General features: G+C 34.8%; 1 protein-coding gene across 20 annotated transcripts in view; it reads right to left on the bottom strand.

Annotated features, from left to right (window-relative positions):
* LOC149773222 (protein furry-like) overlaps nt 1-22,388 on the bottom strand; it is a 242,636-nt gene that overhangs the window by 207,114 nt on the left and 13,134 nt on the right. For 19 of the 20 annotated variants that reach the window (XR_016417442.1, XM_089946600.1, XM_089946615.1 and 16 more), the window contains exons 2-5: nt 16,215-16,259; nt 13,498-13,691; nt 11,281-11,334; nt 1,995-2,131 (exon numbers count right to left, since the gene is read on the bottom strand). Coding sequence is in view for 19 of the 20 variants with exons in the window: in XM_089946600.1 (XP_089802726.1) it covers nt 1,995-2,131; nt 11,281-11,334; nt 13,498-13,691; nt 16,215-16,236 (407 nt within the window). In the remaining variant the exon portion in view is untranslated. Of the gene's footprint in view, nt 1-1,994; nt 2,132-11,280; nt 11,335-13,497; nt 13,692-16,170; nt 16,260-22,388 lie in introns of all 20 variants that reach the window. The other variant, XM_089946612.1, reaches the window with a different exon arrangement.

Here is a 22,388-nt window from a genome sequence, read left to right as displayed (position 1 = left end):
CAAATCATTAGAGTTTTTTAAGAAGTCATTTTTTGGCTTTTCTTATTTTTATTATGGTTCTATAACTTGATGGCAGATTCACATCACTTGTATAAAACTGAAACCCATTGTTGTCAGGATCGTTTCTGTCAAATTTGGTCATATTCTGTTCATAGTGTTGTCAGTGAAAGTCTTTGTTTATTATATTTTTTTATTCATGGTGCACCACTCCAGTGGCCTAGTGGTTAGAGCATCCACTTCGGATGAAGGAGGTTGCTGGTTCAAACATTGGTTGAGTCATATCAAAGACTTATGAAAATGGTACTAACAGCTGCCTCACTAGGCACTCAGCATTAAGAGGTTAATGTTAAGACTGGTCAGCCTGGTGTAGGGATAATGTGACTGGGTGGGACATGATGCTACATGTCTGTGGCATGATGCCCCTGTGGTAGACATCACTATAAACTGCCACACTGCAGACATCTTAGCAATATGATTGAAACATTGTTAAAGCTACATTAAAAAAATCCAAATCACACATACAGTCATGGTGCATCTATTTCGTGGTGGACTGGCATCATTTTAACAAATCTGAAAGATTTTTATGCAAAGATGCTTTCTGTCAAAATATGATTTCGAGGTTTTATATTTTCAGTAATGGTCACCTCATTTGATGGCAGATAGCATCATATCAACTAATTTTAAAGAACCTCAAACCATGATGTCCTCTTCCAAATTTTATCAAATTCTGTAATGCGGATTTTGAGAGAAAAATTGTCTAAAGGTGTTTCTATTTGTTTGTATTTGCTGCCATATTTGATGGTGGATGGTCATAATTTGAACTAATCTGAAAGAGATACATGCCAAGATGTTGTTTCTCAATTCTGGTCAAATTTTCTGTTTGGCCATTTTGAATAGAAGTTGTAAATAACAACTGTGAATCTACGACACAAGGTGGACCATATCATAAGCTCACCTGGTCTTGCAGACACAAGGTGGACCATATCATAAGCTCACCTGGTCTTGCAGACAAGTGAGCTAAAAAGGGACCTTGCTTATAGAAAACTTTTGCACCAAATGTTTAAAACGTAACTGTTTTGCGCAATTTGTACTCACTGTAAATTTCATTTATGTACTTTTGGTCAATTTTTTTGTGTAAAACAGGCACATATTCTGCTTATCTGGAATGTGGAGCTTGAGTTCCACAGAGCAATGTGTGTCACCTTTTTTAGAGATGCCAAAGTTCCAAACAATTTACACAGTAAAAATAATGATGGAGGACATCATGCTTGCAACATCTCATTTCTCCTTAACACATTAACCCCTAGCGACGACTTAACGGGGCAGGACATAGTAGCCTACTAACGAGCTCTGTAGCGTCATGGTCATGCATGATACACTAAAGTAGCTGGTATTATAGAAAGGTAGACAGATGTAGCTCTACAATGATACCAAATAATCTGGAATATCTAGTTGCACTACAAAATACAGATAAAAAACCTCATTTTTTGGACCCAACTTTTTCTACCCAAAATTCGCCCGTGGTCGGAATCCAATTATGTCCGGATTTTAGACCTTTTGGTCTCAGATTTAAGGCAAACCAGTATAAACTGCAAACAGACAGATGAGCCTTTGCAAAAAGTAGGATAAGATGGGCATTTGGATTAAAGAGTGGTCTCCATACAAAAATAATGGCTCTGTTTAGCAACAAAAAAAAAAGAAGAAAAACAGAACTCCAACTTTTACCCTTCTGCTCATGCACGAGTCAAATAGCCAATGAAAAACGATGTTTCTAACACAACTAGGCAGTATGTTATTGAAAGATGACCGGGGATTTGGTGTTTTCGAGTCTATTCAGAAAGAGCTTTCAAAATGTGTTTCCTACTCGATTTTCAGGCGAAAATGACAAAAAGCTCCAGGGGTTAATGTGTTAAGAAAGTAAACATGGAAAAAACCCAAGTCAATGCTTTGACTGTCACTACATTACTGTATTCAGTAAGTGACATATAACCTACCCTTTGCTTTTGTGCCTGTATCGGCATTCCCCATGTGATCCCTCCTCCAGCATGTACTGTCGTTCATACCACCGGAAAAAAGCTCTCAACAGGGATGGAAGACACTGCTCTGCCACAGTACTCAGGGACAATAAAAGCTAGAATAAGACAATGACAATGTTTCTTCAGAACTTGAGTAAAATTAACCAAGATTCATACTATATTGATCCATATACCTTACTTTTCAATGGGGGCCCCGAGTGGCCAAGTGGTCTAAAGCGCTCACCATTCCAGATCACTGCCATCTCACCTCTGTCTGCGTGGGTTTAGAGTCCAAGGCTCGGCTAGCATGGGTATGTGGGAAAGCCTGAAAGCTTCTCATGGGTATGTTGGTTCTTCCCTGGGTTTTCCAGGGTTCTTCCTCCACCAGTCATGCTGGCCACCATATATAGCCTATATTGTGCTGAAAAATAGCGTTAAACCCTAGAACAACAACAACAACAACTTTTCAATGCCTCCTCTAATTTAAGCTTTTCTCATTAAAAACAGTATAAAAATGGTACAATGAAATTTAATATTCTATATTAAAAATAGAACATATTCATTTAGTTTCCAAATATTGTCACTTCCAACTAAAATATTAACAATATGTATTTCCATATGTACTCCTTCCAGTTTACATCCTCTGAAGGATCACATATACTTCTTTACATTAACATGCTATGCTTTTTTCTTCTGCAAGTCATGATGTCTACTATATAACCAAATGAATGATGTCTACTATATAACCAAATGAATGATGTCTACTATATAACCAAATGAATGATGTCTACTATATAACCAAGTGAATGATGTCTACTATCTAACCAAATGAATGATGTCTACTATATAACCAAGTGAATGATGTCTTCTATCTACCAAGTGAATGATGTCTACTATCTAACCAAGTGAAAGATGTATACTATCTAACCAAGTAAATGATGTCCTCTAACCAAGCAAATGATGTCTACTATATAACCAAGTGAATGATGTCTACTATATAACCAACTGAATGATGTCTACTATATAACAAAGTGAATGATGTCTACTATCTAACCAAGTGAATAATGTCTACTATCTAACCAAGTGAATGATGTCTACTATATAACCAAATGAATGATGTCTACTATATAGCAAAGTGAATGATGTCTACTATCTAACCAAGTGAATGATGTCTACTATCTAACCAAATGAATGATGTCTTCTATCTACCACATGGATAATGTCTACTATATAACCAAGTGAGTGATGTCTACTATCTAACCAAGTGAATGATGTCTACTATCTAGCCAAGTGAATAATGTCTACTATCTAACCAAGTGAATGATGTCTACTATATAACCAAGTGAATGATGTCTACTATATAACAAAGTGAATGATGTCTACTATCTAACCAAGTGAATGATGTCGACTATCTAACCAAGTAAATGATGTCTATGATCTAACCAAGCGAATGATGTCTACTATCTAACCAAATGAATGATGTCTACTATCTAACCAAGTGAATGATGTCTACTATCTAAGTGAATGATGTCTACTATCTAACCAAGTGAATGATGTCTACTATCTAACCAAGTGAATGATGTCAGGGTTGAGCAAATTTTTTTAACCACTAGTCCAGGACAAGTGGTTTCAGAAAATTCACTAGTCCCACCTTTCTCTTCACTAGTCCCACCTTACTCTTCACTAGTCCCACCTTACTTTTCATTGGTCCCAAAATGGTAATCACTTGCCGAGAGTTGATGAGACATATGTACTTAATCCATAGAAAAAAACAAAGGAAATAATATACAACATAATTATTTCTTACAAGAATTTAATTTTTAAAAACACTGGTTGTCATACATTTGGCTTCTTCAGGTTTGTGTATATATGTTTTAGCTCATGGATTTTAAAAATATGTCCATGTATATGTCTGCCACCTTCTGAGTCATATATTCAAGACAGGGATAGCAAGCACACTCAGTATCCGTCTTACGTTTTATCCCTCCATTTTCAAACAAATTTACCTTCTCCGAATCGCCGTTATTACCTTCCTTGCGAAAATAATTTAGCAAACTCATTTTATCCGCAGAGTAACTATCAGCTTGCTTGACAACTACTTCTAAAGTGATCTTAAGATCAAATTTCTCTTTTAAATACGAACTGAAACAGCTCATTAATTAGCATAATTGTTTCGCTTCAAACACAATATCGCACGTGGAAGTTAATCATCTGTATAATCAATTATAAATTAAAGAATCATTACTGTCAATTAATCAGTTCATAAAAGAAACCAACACTGATGTCGGTAAGTACCTTTCATTAATTTAATTACACTGACTCGCTGGATTAAAATCATAGTGAGCCGCTCATTATGATCTAGACTGAGTAAACTCATTGCAACAAAACCGCTTACAACACTGCTAACTGATCATACTGGCTTTCTTTTGTTTGACGTGTTTTGATTTGCCAATAATTTGGTCGCTTAGCCCAATATGCAGTCAAGCGGTAACAGGATGTAAATGTATACACGAAGAGGAGTAGAATAAAGCATTCAGTACGCCCGGAGGGCATGATTGGCCAAATAAAGGTAGATATAGTGATTAAAGCATGAAAATAAGGACTAGCCCGACTTTTTTAAAAAGCACTTGTCCCGGACTAGCAACTTGGAAAATTTTACTTGCCTAACTTCAAAAATTACCAGTCCGGGATGTCGGGCTATGGGATTTGCTCAGCCCTGCATGATGTCTATTATCTAACCAAGTGAATGATGTCTACTATCTAACCAAGTGAATGATCTCTACTATCTAACCAAGTGAATGATGTCTACTATCTAACCATGTGAATAATGTCTACTATCTAACCAAGTAAATAATGTCTACTATCTAACCAAGTGAATGATGTCTACTATCTAACCAAGTGAATGATGTCCACTATTCTACCAAGTGAATGATGTCTACTATCTAACCATGTGAATGATGTCTACTATCTAACCAAGTGAATGATGTCTACTATCTAACCATGTGAATGATGTCTACTATCTAACCAAATGACTGATGTCTACGATCTAACCAAGCGATTTTCTATCTAACCATGTGAATGATGTCTATCTAACCAAGTGAATGTCTACTATTTAACCATGTGAATGATGTCTATCTAACCAAGTGAATGTCTACTATCTAACCAAGTGAATGATGTCTACTATTCTACCAAGTGAATGATGTCTACTATTTTACCAAGTGAATGTTGTCTACTATCTAACCAAGTGAATGATGTCTACTAAGTGAATGATGTCTACTATTCTATCAAGTAAATGATGTCTACTATTCTACCAAGTGAATGTTGTCTACTATCTAACCAAGTGAATGAAGTCTACTATCTAACCGAATGATGTCTACTATTCTATCAAGTGAATGTCTACTATCTAACCGAGTAAATAATGTCTACTATCTAACCAAGTGACTGATGTCTACGATTCTACCAAGTGAATGATGTCTACTATCTAACCAAGTGAATGATGTCTACTATCTAACCAAATGACTGATGTCTACGATCTAACCAAGCGATTTTCTATCTAACCATGTGAATGATGTCTATCTAACCAAGTGAATGTCTACTATTTAACCATGTGAATGATGTCTATCTAACCAAGTGAATGTCTACTATCTAACCAAGTGAATGATGTCTATTATCTAACCAAGTGAATGATGTCTATTATCTAACCAAGTGAATGTCTACTATTCTACCAAGTGAATGATGTCTACTATCTAAGTGAATCATGTCTACTATTCTATCAAGTAAATGATGTCTACTATTCTACCAAGTGAATGTTGTCTACTATCTAACCAAGTGAATGAAGTCTACTATCTAACTGAATGATGTCTACTATTCTATCAAGTGAATGTCTACTATCTAACCGAGTAAATAATGTCTACTATCTAACCAAGTGACTGATGTCTACTATTCTACCAAGTGAATGATGTCTACTATCTAACCAAGTGAATTTTGTATACTATCTAACCAAGTGAATGATGTCTATTATCTAACCAAGTAAATTATTTCTATTATCTATCTATTAGTGACTGATGTCTACTATTTTACCAAGTGAATCATGTCTACTATTCCACCAAGTAAATGATATCTACTATTATACCAAGTGAGTGATGTCTACTGTACATGTAGATGTCCTACCAAGTGAATGATGTATATTATCCAACCAAGTCAATGATTTCTATCTTATATAGTGAATGATGTCTAATACCCTACCAAGTGAATGATGTCTACTATCCTACCAAGTGAATGTCTACTATCCTATCAAGTGAATGATGTCTACTCTCCCACCAAATAAGACTGACCAACACCATTTATCACTAAGTGCATGCAAACATCCTGTGAATTCCATTATGCAGCACTGGGTTTCTCATCTCTACTCATGCTAAATTGTAGTTTTCATAACACCTCTATTGGTGAGTGCTTTTGGATTTTTAACATAGCTTTAACAATTAGAGTCATATCACTATGAAGTCTGCAGTGTGACAGTTTATAGTGATGTCCTGCACTGGAGCATCATGCCATAGGCATGTGGTATCATGTCCCACCCAACCACATTATCCTGACACCAGGCTGACCTGTCCTAATGCTAACCTCTTAACACTGAGTGCCAGGCAAGGCAGCTGTTAGTACCATTTTTATAAATCTTTGGCATGACTTGGCTGGGGTTTAAACCCATGACCTCCAGTATCCAAGGTGGATGCTCTAACCACTTAGGTCACTGTAGTGGTCCCTCTGTTGGTGATTATAAAGTTATCAATGCTCTAGTATGAAACTTACAAGAGTAGCAAATTATGCAGAATGGCACCGATTCCCACAATAAATACACTGATTAGTAAACCATACATGCCAACCCCTGGTGAGGAAAAAGTGTAATCCAAAAAGAGTAATCCGAACAGAAAAAGAGTAATCCACATATAACATAATAAAATTCAATGAGCATATGTACAAAATGATTTATTTACCCCTTCTAGTCTTTTAACATCAATTACTGCTTCAAATTTTCATATACAGCACTTTGAGCTTTAAAAGCAACAGTCTCTCATACTGCATTTCAAAACACTTTGTACCAGCTGAGATTATGACTGTTTTGTACACCAATAGAAAACCAAGTGCTGGGTTACAGAACCTGGATCTGAATTCAGATTTATTTCTGTTAACAATACTTAACAATATCTCACAGTCAGCATTAGAATGGTAAAGAAGCAGTATTCCTTTCATAACCTGATAAAGAAGAGGAAATATATATCTTCCCATTATTGGATCTTTTAGCTGAGAAATAAGGTGCCATTGCATAATAACTCTGTCCGCATTAAGTACACTGTCAGGTAGAATGCCAGCTTGATACTTCATGGGTTCTCGTTCTAATTTATGAGCAGCCTTTCCTGCAGCAAGGTACATCACATGACAGGGACAACCTGACATGTACACTGATGGAGACATTTTTCAAAATATAGAATGCAACTCTTTTATGAATTCCAGTCATCACTGATGCACTATCAGCTGAAAACCCCATACAGTTCTGCCAACTTATGTTTATTTAAAGCATTATCAAGCAAATAACAAATGTTATCTCCAGTGGTATCTACTGTTAATTCCGGTAATGAAAGAAGAGCACTCTAACTTTGACCTTTTTTCATTGTCAAAGTCTCTTACACAGACTGGGTACAACTTCTTGTTATCATAATCACTGCTCCTGTCTGTTGCAATACCAAACGGCCTAATTTTCATGGCTTCTGCAATTTTAAACGAAATATCTTCTGCTAAACACCTAACAATATTAGCTGATTATGTTCTTGCAGATGCATATTTTCTGCAATTTTGGAATCAGAAAACATCCATTTGAACAAAGGACCAACGTAATCTTCTACTGCTAGGGGTAGTCCGTGTTCTATTAAAAACTCGGTAAATAACGCCTCTGCATTTATTAGTTCTGCTTTAAAAAAGAAGTTACAAGTTACCTTAGTATTGGAGTTTGTAAAACGAGCTAATTCAAGGTTTCTTTGTTTTACCATCATGACCTATATCAAAATCCTTTCCACACAGCCTGCAGTGGGCGTGAAGCTGCCCTAGAATGGAACACTGTATTGTGTAATTCATGTATTCATCTTTGAATCATTATTTGTCTATTTCTAATCCATCTGTGAAATTATTTGAAAAACATTTTTGCTCTAACACACGCATCTACTAGAATAAATTAGACTTGACTTTCAGCACCAAATACCTACAGACTGGATCTGTATCAGCTATGAATTAGAACAAAAAATCTGCAAGCAAAGATTAAAAACTAGAAAACCAGCCTGTTCTCTCCTAACTATGCCATACAGCTGCTACAAATAGAAACCAAGGTCAAAAGTTTGAAAATAAAACCAGCCTGTTTCTTAGAAATAGGGCAGCTGTTATAAATAGAACAGGGGCCCCGAGTGGCCGAGTGGTCTAAAGCGCTCTCCGTTAAGGATCACTGCCATCTCACCTCTATCTGCGTGGGTTCAAGTCTAGGATTTGGCTAACATGGGTATGTGAGAAAGCTTGCCAGTAGCTTCTCGTGGGTTGGTGGTTCTTCCCGGGGTTTTACAGGGTTCTTCCTCCACCATTAATACTGGCCGCCATGCATAGCCTATCGTGTGCTGAAATATGGCATTAAACCCCACAACAAAAACAACAACATAAATAGAAAATAATACTTTTAGGAAAGTGCATGCAAGGACGGACAAGCATACTCTTATCTCGTAGTTACATAGTAGCCGTCTTTTCTAGAATACGGTCTGAAAGATTAATAGGATATTAATAAAAATAAGAAAACAAATTATTAAATTTTTTGGGAGGGAGACATACTGAAACACATAATTCAAATAAGTTTATGCGTAAGGTGAATTTAGTGAGAGAAAAAATGTAATGATTATGTCAAAAGCGTAATGGTTGGCATTGATGGTAAACAATGGTAATTAATTTGAGTTAGCATATATACTCAGTTATAAGTCGAGTCCAACTGCAAACTGCATAGACCCAGATCTGTCTTTGCATAATGCACCAGCAGATCTGGGTCTGCACAGTTTGATAGTAGTAATCAGTAGAACCAACAGTATAGATCCTGATCTGCAGGCACATTATGCTATGGCAGATCAGGATCTTTGTTGTTTGCATGTTTGACCCGACTTATAAGCAAGTACATAGGTTAGCCCTGGAACAGGGATGGGATAAAATTAGAGCTCTCAATGAAGAAATGATTATGTTTTTGAAGCAAAACATTATTTAAAGTGAGAAATCATGAGATGAAGATGTGATTTAATGTTGCAATGAATTTACAAGCTATTCAAATTTATACTCATAAATCCCTGGACATATGGATAACACCCATGTAATTATGCTAGTTCATAAAGTTATATTTGCACTCTGTTTTCAGTTACAAGGGGCATTCCTTTTTATATTGCAATACTCAAGGGGCATTATTTTCTATAATGCAATACTTGTGTACAGAAATGATATTTTTTAATTTCTGATACATACAGTGACTGCGACTGACTTTGTTGAGAAAAAAGACATCCCTCCACGTCATGTCCAATTCCAAACTGCACAGACCCAGATTTGCCATCAAATAATATGCCATCATATCTGGGTCGATGCAGCCTGTCAGAAGTAATCAGTAAAAAAAATAAACATACACCATGATCTGCCAGTGCATTATGTGATACAAATCTGGGTCTATGATGTTTGTAGATGGAAACAACTTATAAACAAGTATAAACAGCACGTGACTTGCTCATGTTGTTGTTGTTGTTGTGGGGTTTAACGCCATTTTGCAGCACATGATAGGCTATACATGGCGGCCAGTATTAATGGTGGAGGAAGAACCAGAGAAAACCCCGGAAAGAACCACCGACCCACGAGAAGCTACTGGCAAGCTTTCTCACATACCCACATTGGCTGAATCTTAGACTCGAACCGCCGCAGACAGAGGTGAGATGGCAGTGATCCGTAACGAAGAGCACTTTAGACCGCTCGGCCACTCAGGGCCCCGACTTGCTCATGTTGAGAGGCGCTATTTCCTTATGATATTACATACTGATTTAATGTCAACGGAACATATGCACTCCTGTAAATTTATGCCAACGCTTCATCCAGATTCAGTTTTCTATGAAGGACACCAATATCTATTACCATAATGTGACTGGAAATAATGGAAGCTGATCATTTAAATATACGAAAAGTTTTTGTAGTAATTTTATTTAAGTATGCATTTTATTGACAATACTTGAAAATCAAAGGTAGCTTTCTTCACACAAGGGTCTTTGAAAGAAATTATCAAAATAAATAGGCATAAAAATGCAAGACATTAAAGCAGTTAATTAAAAATCACATTTTCTGGAAAATTACATTTATTTCTGCACATGATTATGTAAACTATCTGCATATAACTTGTAATTCTCCAACATTTCATTTGTACCAAAATTAGAATATGTGAAAAGAAATTTAAAAACATTTCTGTCTGAAAATGTAAGTGCAATGAAAATACTTATGATTTTTATGTACATCCATGTAAATGAAATTAAAGATACAAAAAAATTGCATAACATGCAGCAGTTAACTCCCTTTTCTTGCTGACTGTATGCTAATAAGGTTAACAGTTGTTGTTGTTGTTGTGGGGTTTAACGCCATTTTTCAGCACGATGGGCTATACATGGCGGCCAGTATTAATGGTGGAGGAAGAACCCGGAAAACCCCGGAAAGAACCACCGACCCACGAGAAGCTACTGGCAAGCTTTCTCACATGCCCACATTGGCTGAATCTTAGACTCGAACCGCCGCAGACAGAGGTGAGATGGCAGTGATCCGTAACGAAGAGCGCTTTAGACCACTCGGCCACTCGGGAATAAGGTTAACAGAAGAAAACAGTGAAATAATTGTTTAATATAATGAAGTGAAACCTATGACAGGATAAAAAGACTATTAAAAACTCACACTTTGGACAAAAGCCAACATCACTGGGTAGTAAAGACCAGCCTACTGCAATAAGCCTTAAGAAAATGCAGTTAGGAACCCCGAGTAAGTTATGGTGGCCTATTTTCACACCCTCCATAATCAATGATGGTGCAAAACTTGAACTATCATAAATCCAGGCAGCCAAAGATGATACATCTGGAAATCTCTTCAATTCAAATTAACCTGAAAAACTATTTAAATATAACTTAAATCTCCAATGTCTCCCAAATTACTGTTACACCACTTCAATGCATACCTGATCAAACTGAGGATCTTCACCTCTTTGCAAGCTTTTTGCAAGGGGTCTCTCCTGAAAGAAAAGAAAATGGCACTAGTCCTAGATAAACAAACCACAGAGTGCACTGTATTAAGTACAAGATATAAAAAAAACTGTCTGACCATGATACATTTTTCTTATAACTGTTACCTACCTGACCCTTGAAAGGTATCTTAAGATGTGTAAATTTTCCAAGTTATCACCCCCATCTTAAGATATGTAAAACTTTCCAAATACATATTTAACCGAGTTATTGCCCCCATTTCATTAGGTTATACATTCACTATGAAATGTATAGACAAATTTCATTGTCCATCCAAAAGACCGAGATGAGACACAAAAGGACTGCTTCTACACTTGTCAGAGATGGAAGATGTAATAATCTTCTGTTACATGCAACACATCTTACAAGAAACAATACTAATGTCTCTATTCATCTGAAATACAGCTGTCACTAAAAAATACATCCTGCATATGATCATTAGCAATGCATTTAGTGTCCAAGTGTACAAATTTACTTCATGAGATAACCTATGAAAGGAATGTTTTGCAACTCAAAATGTTAAAGAATAATAGTGATGGAATTAAAAGCAGACATTCAAGTGATTAAAAGGCTTTCATTATGACACTCATTCACTACAAGGCTTTCATTACAACACTCATTCACTACAAGGCTTTCATTATGAGACTCATTCACTATAAGGCTTTCATTACGACACTCGTTCATTACAAGGCTTTCATTATGACTCATTCACTGCAAGGCTTTCATTACAATACTTATTCACTACACAACTTTCATTATGACACTCATTCACTATAAGACTTTCATTACGACACTCATTCAGTGTAAGGCTTTCATTACAACACTTATTCACTACAAGGCTTTAATTACAACACTTGTTCATTACAATGCTTTTATTATCACGCTCATTCACTGTAAGGCTTTCATTACAACACTCATTCACCATTTAGCTTCATTATGACACTCGTTCACTATAAGGCTTTCATTACGACACTCATTCATCATTTAGCTTCATTACGACACTCATTCACTATATGGCTTTCATTACAACACTCATTCACTATAAGGCTTTCATTATGACACTCATTCACCATTTAGCTTCATTACGTCACTCATTCACCATTTAGCTTCATTATGACACTCATTCACTATAAGGCTTTCATTACAACACTCATTCACTATAAGGCTTTCATTATGACACTCATTCACCACTTAGCTTCATTATGACACTCATTCACCACTTAGCTTCATTATGACACTCATTCACCACTTAGCTTAATTATGACACTCATTCTCCATTTAGCTTCATTACAACACCCACTGACTATAAGGCTCTCATTACACTGCTTATTTACTACAAGGCTTTCATTACAACACCCACCGACTATAAGGCTCTCATTACACTGCTTATTTACTATAAGGCTTTCATTACAACACTCACTGACTATAAGGCTCTCATTACACTGCTTATTTACTATAAGGCTTTCATTACAACACTCACTGACTATAAGGCTCTCATTACACTGCTTATTTACTACAAGGCTTTCATTACAACACTCACTGACTATAAGGCTTTCATTACAACACTTACTGACTATAAGGCTCTCATTACACTGCTTATTTACTACAAGGCTTTCATTACAACACTCACTGACTATAAGGCTCTCATTACACTACTTATTTACTATAAGGCTTTCATTACAACACTCATTCACTCTAAAGCCTTTATTACAACACTCACTCACTCTAAAGCCTTTATTACAACACTCAGTCACTCTAAGGCTTTCATTACAACACTCACTGACTATAAGGCTCTCGTTACACTGCTTATTTACTACAAGGCTTTCATTACAACACTCATTCACTCTAATGCCTTTATTACAACACTCATTCACTCTAAAGCCTTTATTACAACACTTATTCACTCTAAGGCTTTCATTACAACACTCATTCACTCTAAAGTCTTTATTACAACACTCATTCACTCTAAAGCCTTTATTACAACACTCATTCACTTTAAGGCTTTCATTACAACACTCATTCACTCTAAAGCCTTTATTACAACACAGTCCTGTTATAAGAGCATGATCCTGGATCTCATTTAGTGACAGTTATAAAAAATGGTATCATGTACTTCATTTCCATCATATATATGTGATTCATTGATTTCTTACAAGAGGCTCTGCCAGCACTTGTTCTATTTTCCTCTCACTAATCAAGCAGAACTCAAGAAAGATACTTCTCAAAATGTGTTCTCCTGGCTTAATTTCGTCAACTGTTTCAGAAGTGGCTGCCATGCTGTCCTTCTTCCAGGGGAACTTAATAACAAGTTCTCCAGACTCGGGCCTTCTCTGACGATCCAGGTCTTCTGTAGAATATAAAATTCTATGGTTAACAAAAAGACAACAACTTAAGCTCAACAGCCTGAGGACAAAACAATTTATCATGTGACTTTAAGTTAGTTATATAAACTTATGCTTTAGCTATCTTTCAAGATAAGAGCTTTTAAAATATTTACTAGAACTAAGAATTATTTTTTAATTATTCTCACTGTCGGATGAAATACATCTCAACTGATAAAAGACTCTTGCGTCCACAAAACTCTATACCTATTAAAAAATGAAGAGTCCAGGAATGCAGAAACTGGACATCCTGAAAGGGAGAACAAAATCTTAAAAAGTTAGTCCTAAAGAATACACACTGTCGATTTTGGAAAATCTGTGTTTCCATGCTGGAAATTAAACTATGCAGTTTCTTTTCCACTGCAGATATAGTGCATTGGTTGTCATGGATGTCCACATAATGGCTCACAGTAGACAGATTCAGTTTATTGTTCCCATCAAAAAGTCTCCACAGAATAAATTTGTAATAATCAATGTCCACTATATCATGTGCATTTTGACTGCCTACTGTGGGAGCAAACCTCAAAGGAAACTTATTTTCTAAGGCTGTAGGTAAAACAACAGAAATTGGGTTGGTAGGTGGTTTGTTTTGTTGTTGTTTTAAACATTATATATATATATATATATATATATATATATATATATATATATATATATATATATATATATATATAACATACTAAGTGCTTCAAGTACTGGGCTAAACCAGCTCAATTTGATGCACAAATCTATTGTCAGGATTTTAATCTTTTTTAATTTTTAATATTTTTTTAAACATATATATTATAATGATTAGTATATACAATGTAAAAAGAACATCAAGTACTGGGCACACCTGGCTTAATTAGATGCGTAAATCAATTCTGGAATTTTTTATACTACTTTTTACCCGGGGGGGGAAAAAGTGCTAAGATTGGCACACAAAATAAGAGAAGGTCCGCTGATCAGAAGCAAATAAATTTTGTATTTGCTATGTCTTTTTGAAATATGATGCCATATTATTCTTACTGAATAAATATTTAGGAAGAATTACGACATACATGCAATTACATGTATATCAAATGTACTTGATCAAACATGTTATAAATAGCACTGCATTCATTTTTATTGCTATTAGTCAATTACTAGTCTTCATGTTTATCTTCATTTTATAACATTATTATTATCATGCGTCTACGTTATCTATTCAATTTGGTAAATTTAAATATTGTACATTATTTGCATCATTAAAACTTGCTTCAGATCTTATCTAAGAGATTAATTCAATAAATAAAAGCTACCATACATGACTGTCTAAAACATTTGTGATTAGATGTGTCCTCTCATTCATTTCCAGAATAATTACTTCAAAGATCTGGGAAATAGTATAGAAATTAAAGTGAAGCAGTCAAATTAATAACCAGCATAAAAAGCACTTTGATGAAATATCATTTACTGAGAAAGACACTTGAAGTTCACACTCCATGCAGAAAAGTACTTAAATGTCAAAATTTATACATGTTATCAAGAACAGTATATGTAGTTGATTAACATAAATTTTCACTGTATGAAGGCGATCTTTCTGATGTAACCTCTGTCAAGGGCGGGGGATATATCCAAGTGATTTAAAATATCGTGAAAATTTTCCAACATTATACACATTTGTCTGTGCCTGGCTAGGCCATTCTGTACTACAGGCAATATCATTACTGTACAGTTTATCCATGTAATGGTATGAAAATGACAAATTGGAAGGTAGGGTTTAAGGTTCATTGCATTTGAATGTTTGGCATATCAGCTTCCTGTGCAAATGTGATAAAATCAGCAAGAAGTGCCATAAAACCAACTATGGCTACAATAAAATCTGTGACAGTTCCACAAGAATGTATGTACATCTGACAGACACAGTGGACATACACCCATAGATAATGAGTACAGAATTTCTTATACCTTGTCAACATCCAACATATTAAGTGTGCAATCCAAGATCCTTGATGCATATACAATCTATACTTACCTATAAGTCAAGTCAAACTACAAACAACAAAGATCCTGATTTGCCATAGCATAATATGCTTGCAGATCAGTGTCTGCATTGTTTGTTATACTTATTACTCCTAACAAACTGCACAGACAGACCCAGATCTGATGCACATAATGCTACTGCAGATCTGGGTCTGTGCAGTTTGCAGTTGGACTTGTCTTATAAGTGAATATATATAGTACTGTATCATTATAAGTACGTCTGCTCAACTTTGTCAGACCACTGTTGAAAAGCCAGTGGCTTTTATATGAAAAATATCTTTTTCTTTTTCTTTCATACTACAGCTTCTGTTTCTAAATCTGTCACATTTATCCCCTATCACATATGGAGCAATCTGAAGAATCCATGTTGCACATGAAACCAAGATAAATTTTTTTGATAAGCTGTTGCAATTGAAAATCCTGGTGGGATTCTAATATTACCTATAAAGAGATACTTTATTTTGAAGATTTCCCATCAAAAGTACCTTTGTCAGATCCTGTATCCATCTAGAATTATTCCATTCCTTTTCCTGAAAAATAAAAATAAATCCATATGATGATGCATAAGCACACACATACACACACACACACATTTAACTTGCAAAAACAACACACATAAAACTAAAATGCTGTTTGCACTTTACAAAAGTGCAGATTAGGAGCACTAGATAACAGTACATGTATCTGCATATTTTACACCAACTTACTCAAAACAGATCAAGAAATTTTTAAATGCATTAAAATTATGGTAAGCTGTGTCAATATTGCCTCATCTAATTTTGTAACTATGCCAACATAACAAGCTCTGTATGTTATATGCACATGCGAAATTATAGTGTTTGCTGATTATGAGAACAGAGCCATATCATTCAATATTTTACACCAACTTACTCAAAAGAGATCAAGAAATTTTTAAATGCATTAAAATTAGTCTTGGTTGTGAAGCTATTTGATACACTGTAAACAGCATGATTAGCATCCTGAGGATCAAGACACAGACTGATACTGTTTTGTAGTGTTCAAAAGATACCCAACTGAATTTTTTAAAAAACAACCTTAAGATCCAGACCAGGAAGCATAACATCAAAATTATTAACCTGATGCCTAGAAATCTGGCACATACCAGATATAGCTCCATTTGACTAGGTTCGAAGCTATCTGAATTGGAGGAGCATTACCTTTTCCATTAAATATATTATGATAATGATTAACACATACCACATACTTGTTTAACCCATTAAGTCATAATGTGCCACAAGATTTTTGTCATTAAAGATCCAAGAAAATCACGGTGTTGTACCCAGATTTTACCAGATGCTTCCCTCATATAAGCCATGACAAGACTGAGAAACATACACTCAGTTTGGGTTTTTGTCTTCAAGTTTATACCCTAAAAGAGGGTTGTGCCTATTAACGAGTTTTCAGATATTACACTGAATATGAGACATAAATTGCCTTTTCTTGACTAAATAAACTCTTGTCAGACCCTACCTATATGATATAAATCAGCAATTAAAATCTGAATCATCAGCGCCAAATCACAGGTTGGATAAACCCAAGGTTAAACATGCCTGGACTCCAATTTAAGCAAAGATGTTGATCCCTATCAGCTGTAGAGTATGTAAAATTCCCTATCTTTCTGATTAATATTGCTACAAGACTTCTTTCTATCAGAGCAGAATATTTATATTGTCAAAGAATACAGTTTGTATTGTGTTCCGACAGGTTAAAGTGTATACACACTTAGAGAGTAGCAAATAATTTGAAACCGAAATGTCCAGGTTTTTTTTTTTGTTAGTGTTCACATCTCTTATAATCACTGTAGCTGTGGTAGAGATGGGTAGAAGTGCTGATTCATCAGACTGTGTATGGTTTTGGGATGTCAGATTCGTATCCTACAGAGGATCACCTTTACTTTCAATTGGAATTACATCACAATTAATACTTCCAGTTCAGTACCCACGAATGTAGTTCTAGTCTATTTTTAGAACATTTTTTCCTCTCTCATTTTGGTGGTGATAGAAGAGTTTTATTTATGCATTTTTGGTAGGGATTTAAAGGTAACTGTTTATTCTTGATAATATGAGCTCAGGGTGTTGTTGTCTGTATGTATTTTGGCGACAGTGCACAGTGAGTAATAAGGCCTTGGTGATGATCCGGAAGTGAAATACGTGTTCTGGTTACATGCTGTTATGTTGACAGTCAATGATCTAAAAAAAGAGCAGGTCAACCTTTGACAAGAACTTCACCGTGAAGTCATCTTTGAAGGTATTTTAGATTAACATATGATTTGCATTGATTGTCACACAGTGGAAAGGTCAGTACTGAGAAACAAATGTAGAGAACATATAGTAAAATTAATTGTGTACTATGTCCTGTCAGGGCAGTATTGGAGCAAAGTTTAAATTGGTATAAAATCTTTATTATTAATGATAGACACATGAAATTTTAATATGTCATGTATATTGACTTTTAAAATATAAAAATGAAATTAAAAGTAAAAAAATTAATTTTTATTTTAAAAATTTTAATAAAATTTAAAAAAAATTTAAAAAAATAATTAAAAAACCCCTAAAATGCACATATATAATATTTTTGGGAATCATATTAAATGTTATCAGCATGTATGTATTCCTACACCATATAAAAGCTCCAATGTTGGATTTTTGTCACATTTTGTCAGAGAAAATATCTTTGTAGTCAAAATGAGACCTTCATTAAAAATACATGAAGACAAAATTATAATTTGTATTGGCCATTCAGACTATTTATTAGGGGTCCAATCAGTTAATTTATGTGTTTACGATGGGGTCACTTCCTGAGTAACAAACATCTGCTTGTATAGCCTTCAGTAATTCTTTATAAACATAGTTATAAGGTATTTAGTGAGAGGACAGCGATGAAAACTTTATACTAGAACCTACTCAAGTTCTGTACTAAATCATTTTAAGCTGTCTGAGAATGAAATACAGGTCAAAGGGATAAAATATGCTTCCCCCAGGTATATTTACCCTTGGATGTAAGAAAAAAGCAAAATGATGTAAGTTGAATACAAAATGCATTCCATTTCATTGTTCAGTTAGGTTAAGATATTATTGGTGTAGTGCGGCATTGTGGCCTATATGATGTTATGGGAATCCTAATGATCCATCTTGCTTTATGCATTATTAATTACTAATACTATTTGTTAACTGACACTCTAAAGATTACATAAGAAGCATTCAAACAAATTATTTGAATTTAACTTTGTACATGGTTACATATCCCACATGTACAAATATCCATCCATTTTAGAATGTTTGGGATCAAAAGTTCACATTCAATACATCATATAGGCTGACATTGTACCTATAGTGAACCTGTAAAGCACATTTATGGCTATGTGCACTGAAAATATCCCAAAATGTTATTTTCATCATGAATATGCCTATGTATGGTAACATATTTCAATTTAGTACTTTGACAGAGTGCGGTATTGAAACATCAGCTGATATCTGATTCCACTCAATCAATAAGCTTAATAATTGGTAACCAACACTCTTCAAAATACCATATAAATGTTCAAATAGATCATTTGAATTATGTTTGCACATTTGATCTTAACAAATACATTGTATATGCCCCACATATGCAAATTTCCATCCTTGTTTACAAGTTTTGGGGATGAGAATTTCACATTTAGCTGATGATATAGGATTTATTGGTGCTTATAGTTGATTTGTATGACCACATTTGGCTGTATTCACTTGCAATATCCAAAATTGTTATTTCCCTCATGAATAAGAATGCTCATAGTAACACATTCTAATTTAGTACATTGTCACTTGACTTTCCTGTATACTGGTATGTAATAATGTTTACACCAATGATCAAACCTCACCACCCCAACATTGCCTTAAACTTTATGATACATAGTCTACCTGATTAGTTATTTAACTTGTAAATGGCTAAATGTGCTTCTAGAAACCTCATATACTTTTAGGATGAATTTAACACTTTAATACATGGCCATTGCTTCACATTTCTGAGTGTCACTCTGTCAAGTTTAATATTTTCCCCCATGCTTGCAACCTTAATGTTAATTTGAAATCACCATATCTAACACATTTTAACTTCATTTACATAGATCTTACTGTTTTCTAGAATTAAGTGAAACATATTGTATCTTTTCAGGTCTAGCCTGGTATCTGGAACAAAGTGTTAGAGTTGGATCAGCTTGGAAGCTCTCCTGAGTAGTCTGGTGGTAATAGCATGGTTTCATAAGGGCATGTGCAGTGTACTGCCATAAGTGACCAAGATTAGTTCATATCACCACACTGATATATGGCACCTCAAAGACATGGCTTAGGTTTTCATGAGAGAAATCAGCACCATTTTTCAGTAAGGCAGAACCTCCCTAGAAACTATTTTCCTATCCCATTGCCACCTTTTGTTGTTATCGACATTGAAATGGAATGCATTTTTGCTATAAAACATGGTAGTGGTCCCATTAGAACTTTAAATCTGAATGTGCTATTAGTTATGGAAACAACTGCCTAAGTACCTGACACAATAAATGTGGAACATAGCACCTGTCAGTGTTTCTTTAGTGTGTACACCTATATGCATCTGGACAGGCATATTGCGGTTTGCTGCCAAAATCACTATGAGCTATGATGCTTCACTACCCCTGGGGAAAATGTTATCAGTTATACAGACCCAAACTACCATTTGTTTTAAATATCATTCATTAGTCAACTTTTCTGTCTAAAATTTGTCAAACTGTGTTTTAAAACTTGTATGAAAATTTAAGTTTTCAATAAAATTTAGTTTTTAAAATTTAAATGTTTATTTAATTTGCCATTAAAACTGAATTTATCAACATTTATAACTTTCAAACATATTTTCAGACAGGGCTTATCTTGTATCACAATTAGGTTTTTACTGCATTGAAAAATTCCTATAATTAAGGAAGATATAGCAAATTTAGTTTTGGTTTCTCAAGAGCACTTGGACCAGAACTTGCACCCTGTGGAACACCAGCACTACATACTTTCTGACAGGTGTCACATGTTTTCCTTGCAAGGAAATTCAAAAAGACTTCATGTATAAAGTTGAAATAGGTATAGCATGCAAATATAAAAGTTTGACTAAAATTGGCGTAAAACATGGAGCCTGTCAGGAATTACATCACAATTAATACTTCCAGTTCAGTACCCACGAATGTAGTTCTAGTCTATTTTTAGAACATTTTTTCCTCTCTCATTTTGGTGGTGATAGAAGAGTTTTATTTATGCATTTTTGGTAGGGATTTAAAGGTAACTGTTTATTCTTGATAATATGAGCTCAGGGTGTTGTTGTCTGTATGTATTTTGGCGACAGTGCACAGTGAGTAATAAGGCCTTGGTGATGATCCGGAAGTGAAATACGTGTTCTGGTTACATGCTGTTATGTTGACAGTCAATGATCTAAAAAAAGAGCAGGTCAACCTTTGACAAGAACTTCACCGTGAAGTCATCTTTGAAGGTATTTTAGATTAACATATGATTTGCATTGATTGTCACACAGTGGAAAGGTCAGTACTGAGAAACAAATGTAGAGAACATATAGTAAAATTAATTGTGTACTATGTCCAATTAAATACTGTTAGAAGGTGATGACTGAAAGGATGTGGAGGTGTACCATCCCTTCTTCAGGGTTGGATCTAGACCCTCTGACAAGTTACAATAGTAATGAAACCAGTCAAAGACCAGGGTGAATAGATCCACCCAGCAGACAGGATGGTATTCCTCCACATCCTTTCAGCTGTCACTATCTTTCTTTACTAGTAATTACTTTTGCCTTGAAAATTTTGACCCTATTTTATTTTAAGGTACATTACTCAAATGCCAGCAAAGGTTTGTTTTAGCATATACTAGAGAAATGTCATGGTGTATTGATAAAATATTATGTCCAATTTGACTTAGTGGCAGTGTACCCTCCCATCTGCCATGGGGAATGGTCACTGACCAGTTTCAATACTATTGTAACTCATATCGAATTGATGTGGACTGTACATTTGTTCAACTAATCAAACAAACCCAAGGGACCATCTCTGCATGCAGTAAAACCAAAACAAGGAGACTCAATGGACAGGACAAATTTGTTTTCAAAGATTCCTCTCATCATGGAAGTTATGTGTGTATGTGTATTTCTGGAATACTGGTAGATAATTTCTATTGCATTGTATCACGTATTTAAATTTTTATTGAACAATAATTCACATGCTATTAAATGGAACAAGATGTAAGTTACCCAGGATCAATCTTAACTAACACCAACTCTCTCTATCTATATATATATATATATATATATATATATATATATATATATATATATATATATATATATATATATATATTATTTGTTGGTATTTGTCCAATCTAGTTCCTAATAAAGGGACTCCATGTAATAGAAGTCTTAGGGATTTTTGTCATGCAGATTCCATACATTTCTTTTATCCATGAACAGAGCATTACTAAATCTCAAAGCTCAGTTAACACATTATGATTTTGAAGGTAAGTGGATAAACTAGATTCAGATAACTGAAATCAATTGTTCAAGCCCTACAAAGAGCTCCCATACAATTAAGCTAAGTACTTACTGCATTTATATCCTTATTATCTTACATGAGTGGACAA

This window comes from Sinohyriopsis cumingii, unplaced genomic scaffold (assembly GCF_028554795.1).
Source record: "Sinohyriopsis cumingii isolate HCF-2022 unplaced genomic scaffold, ASM2855479v2 utg000810l, whole genome shotgun sequence".
Classification (NCBI taxonomy): Eukaryota; Metazoa; Mollusca; class Bivalvia; order Unionida; family Unionidae; genus Sinohyriopsis; species Sinohyriopsis cumingii.
Note: the sequence above shows the minus strand (reverse complement) of the source record. Positions and strands in the feature narration are given on the sequence as shown.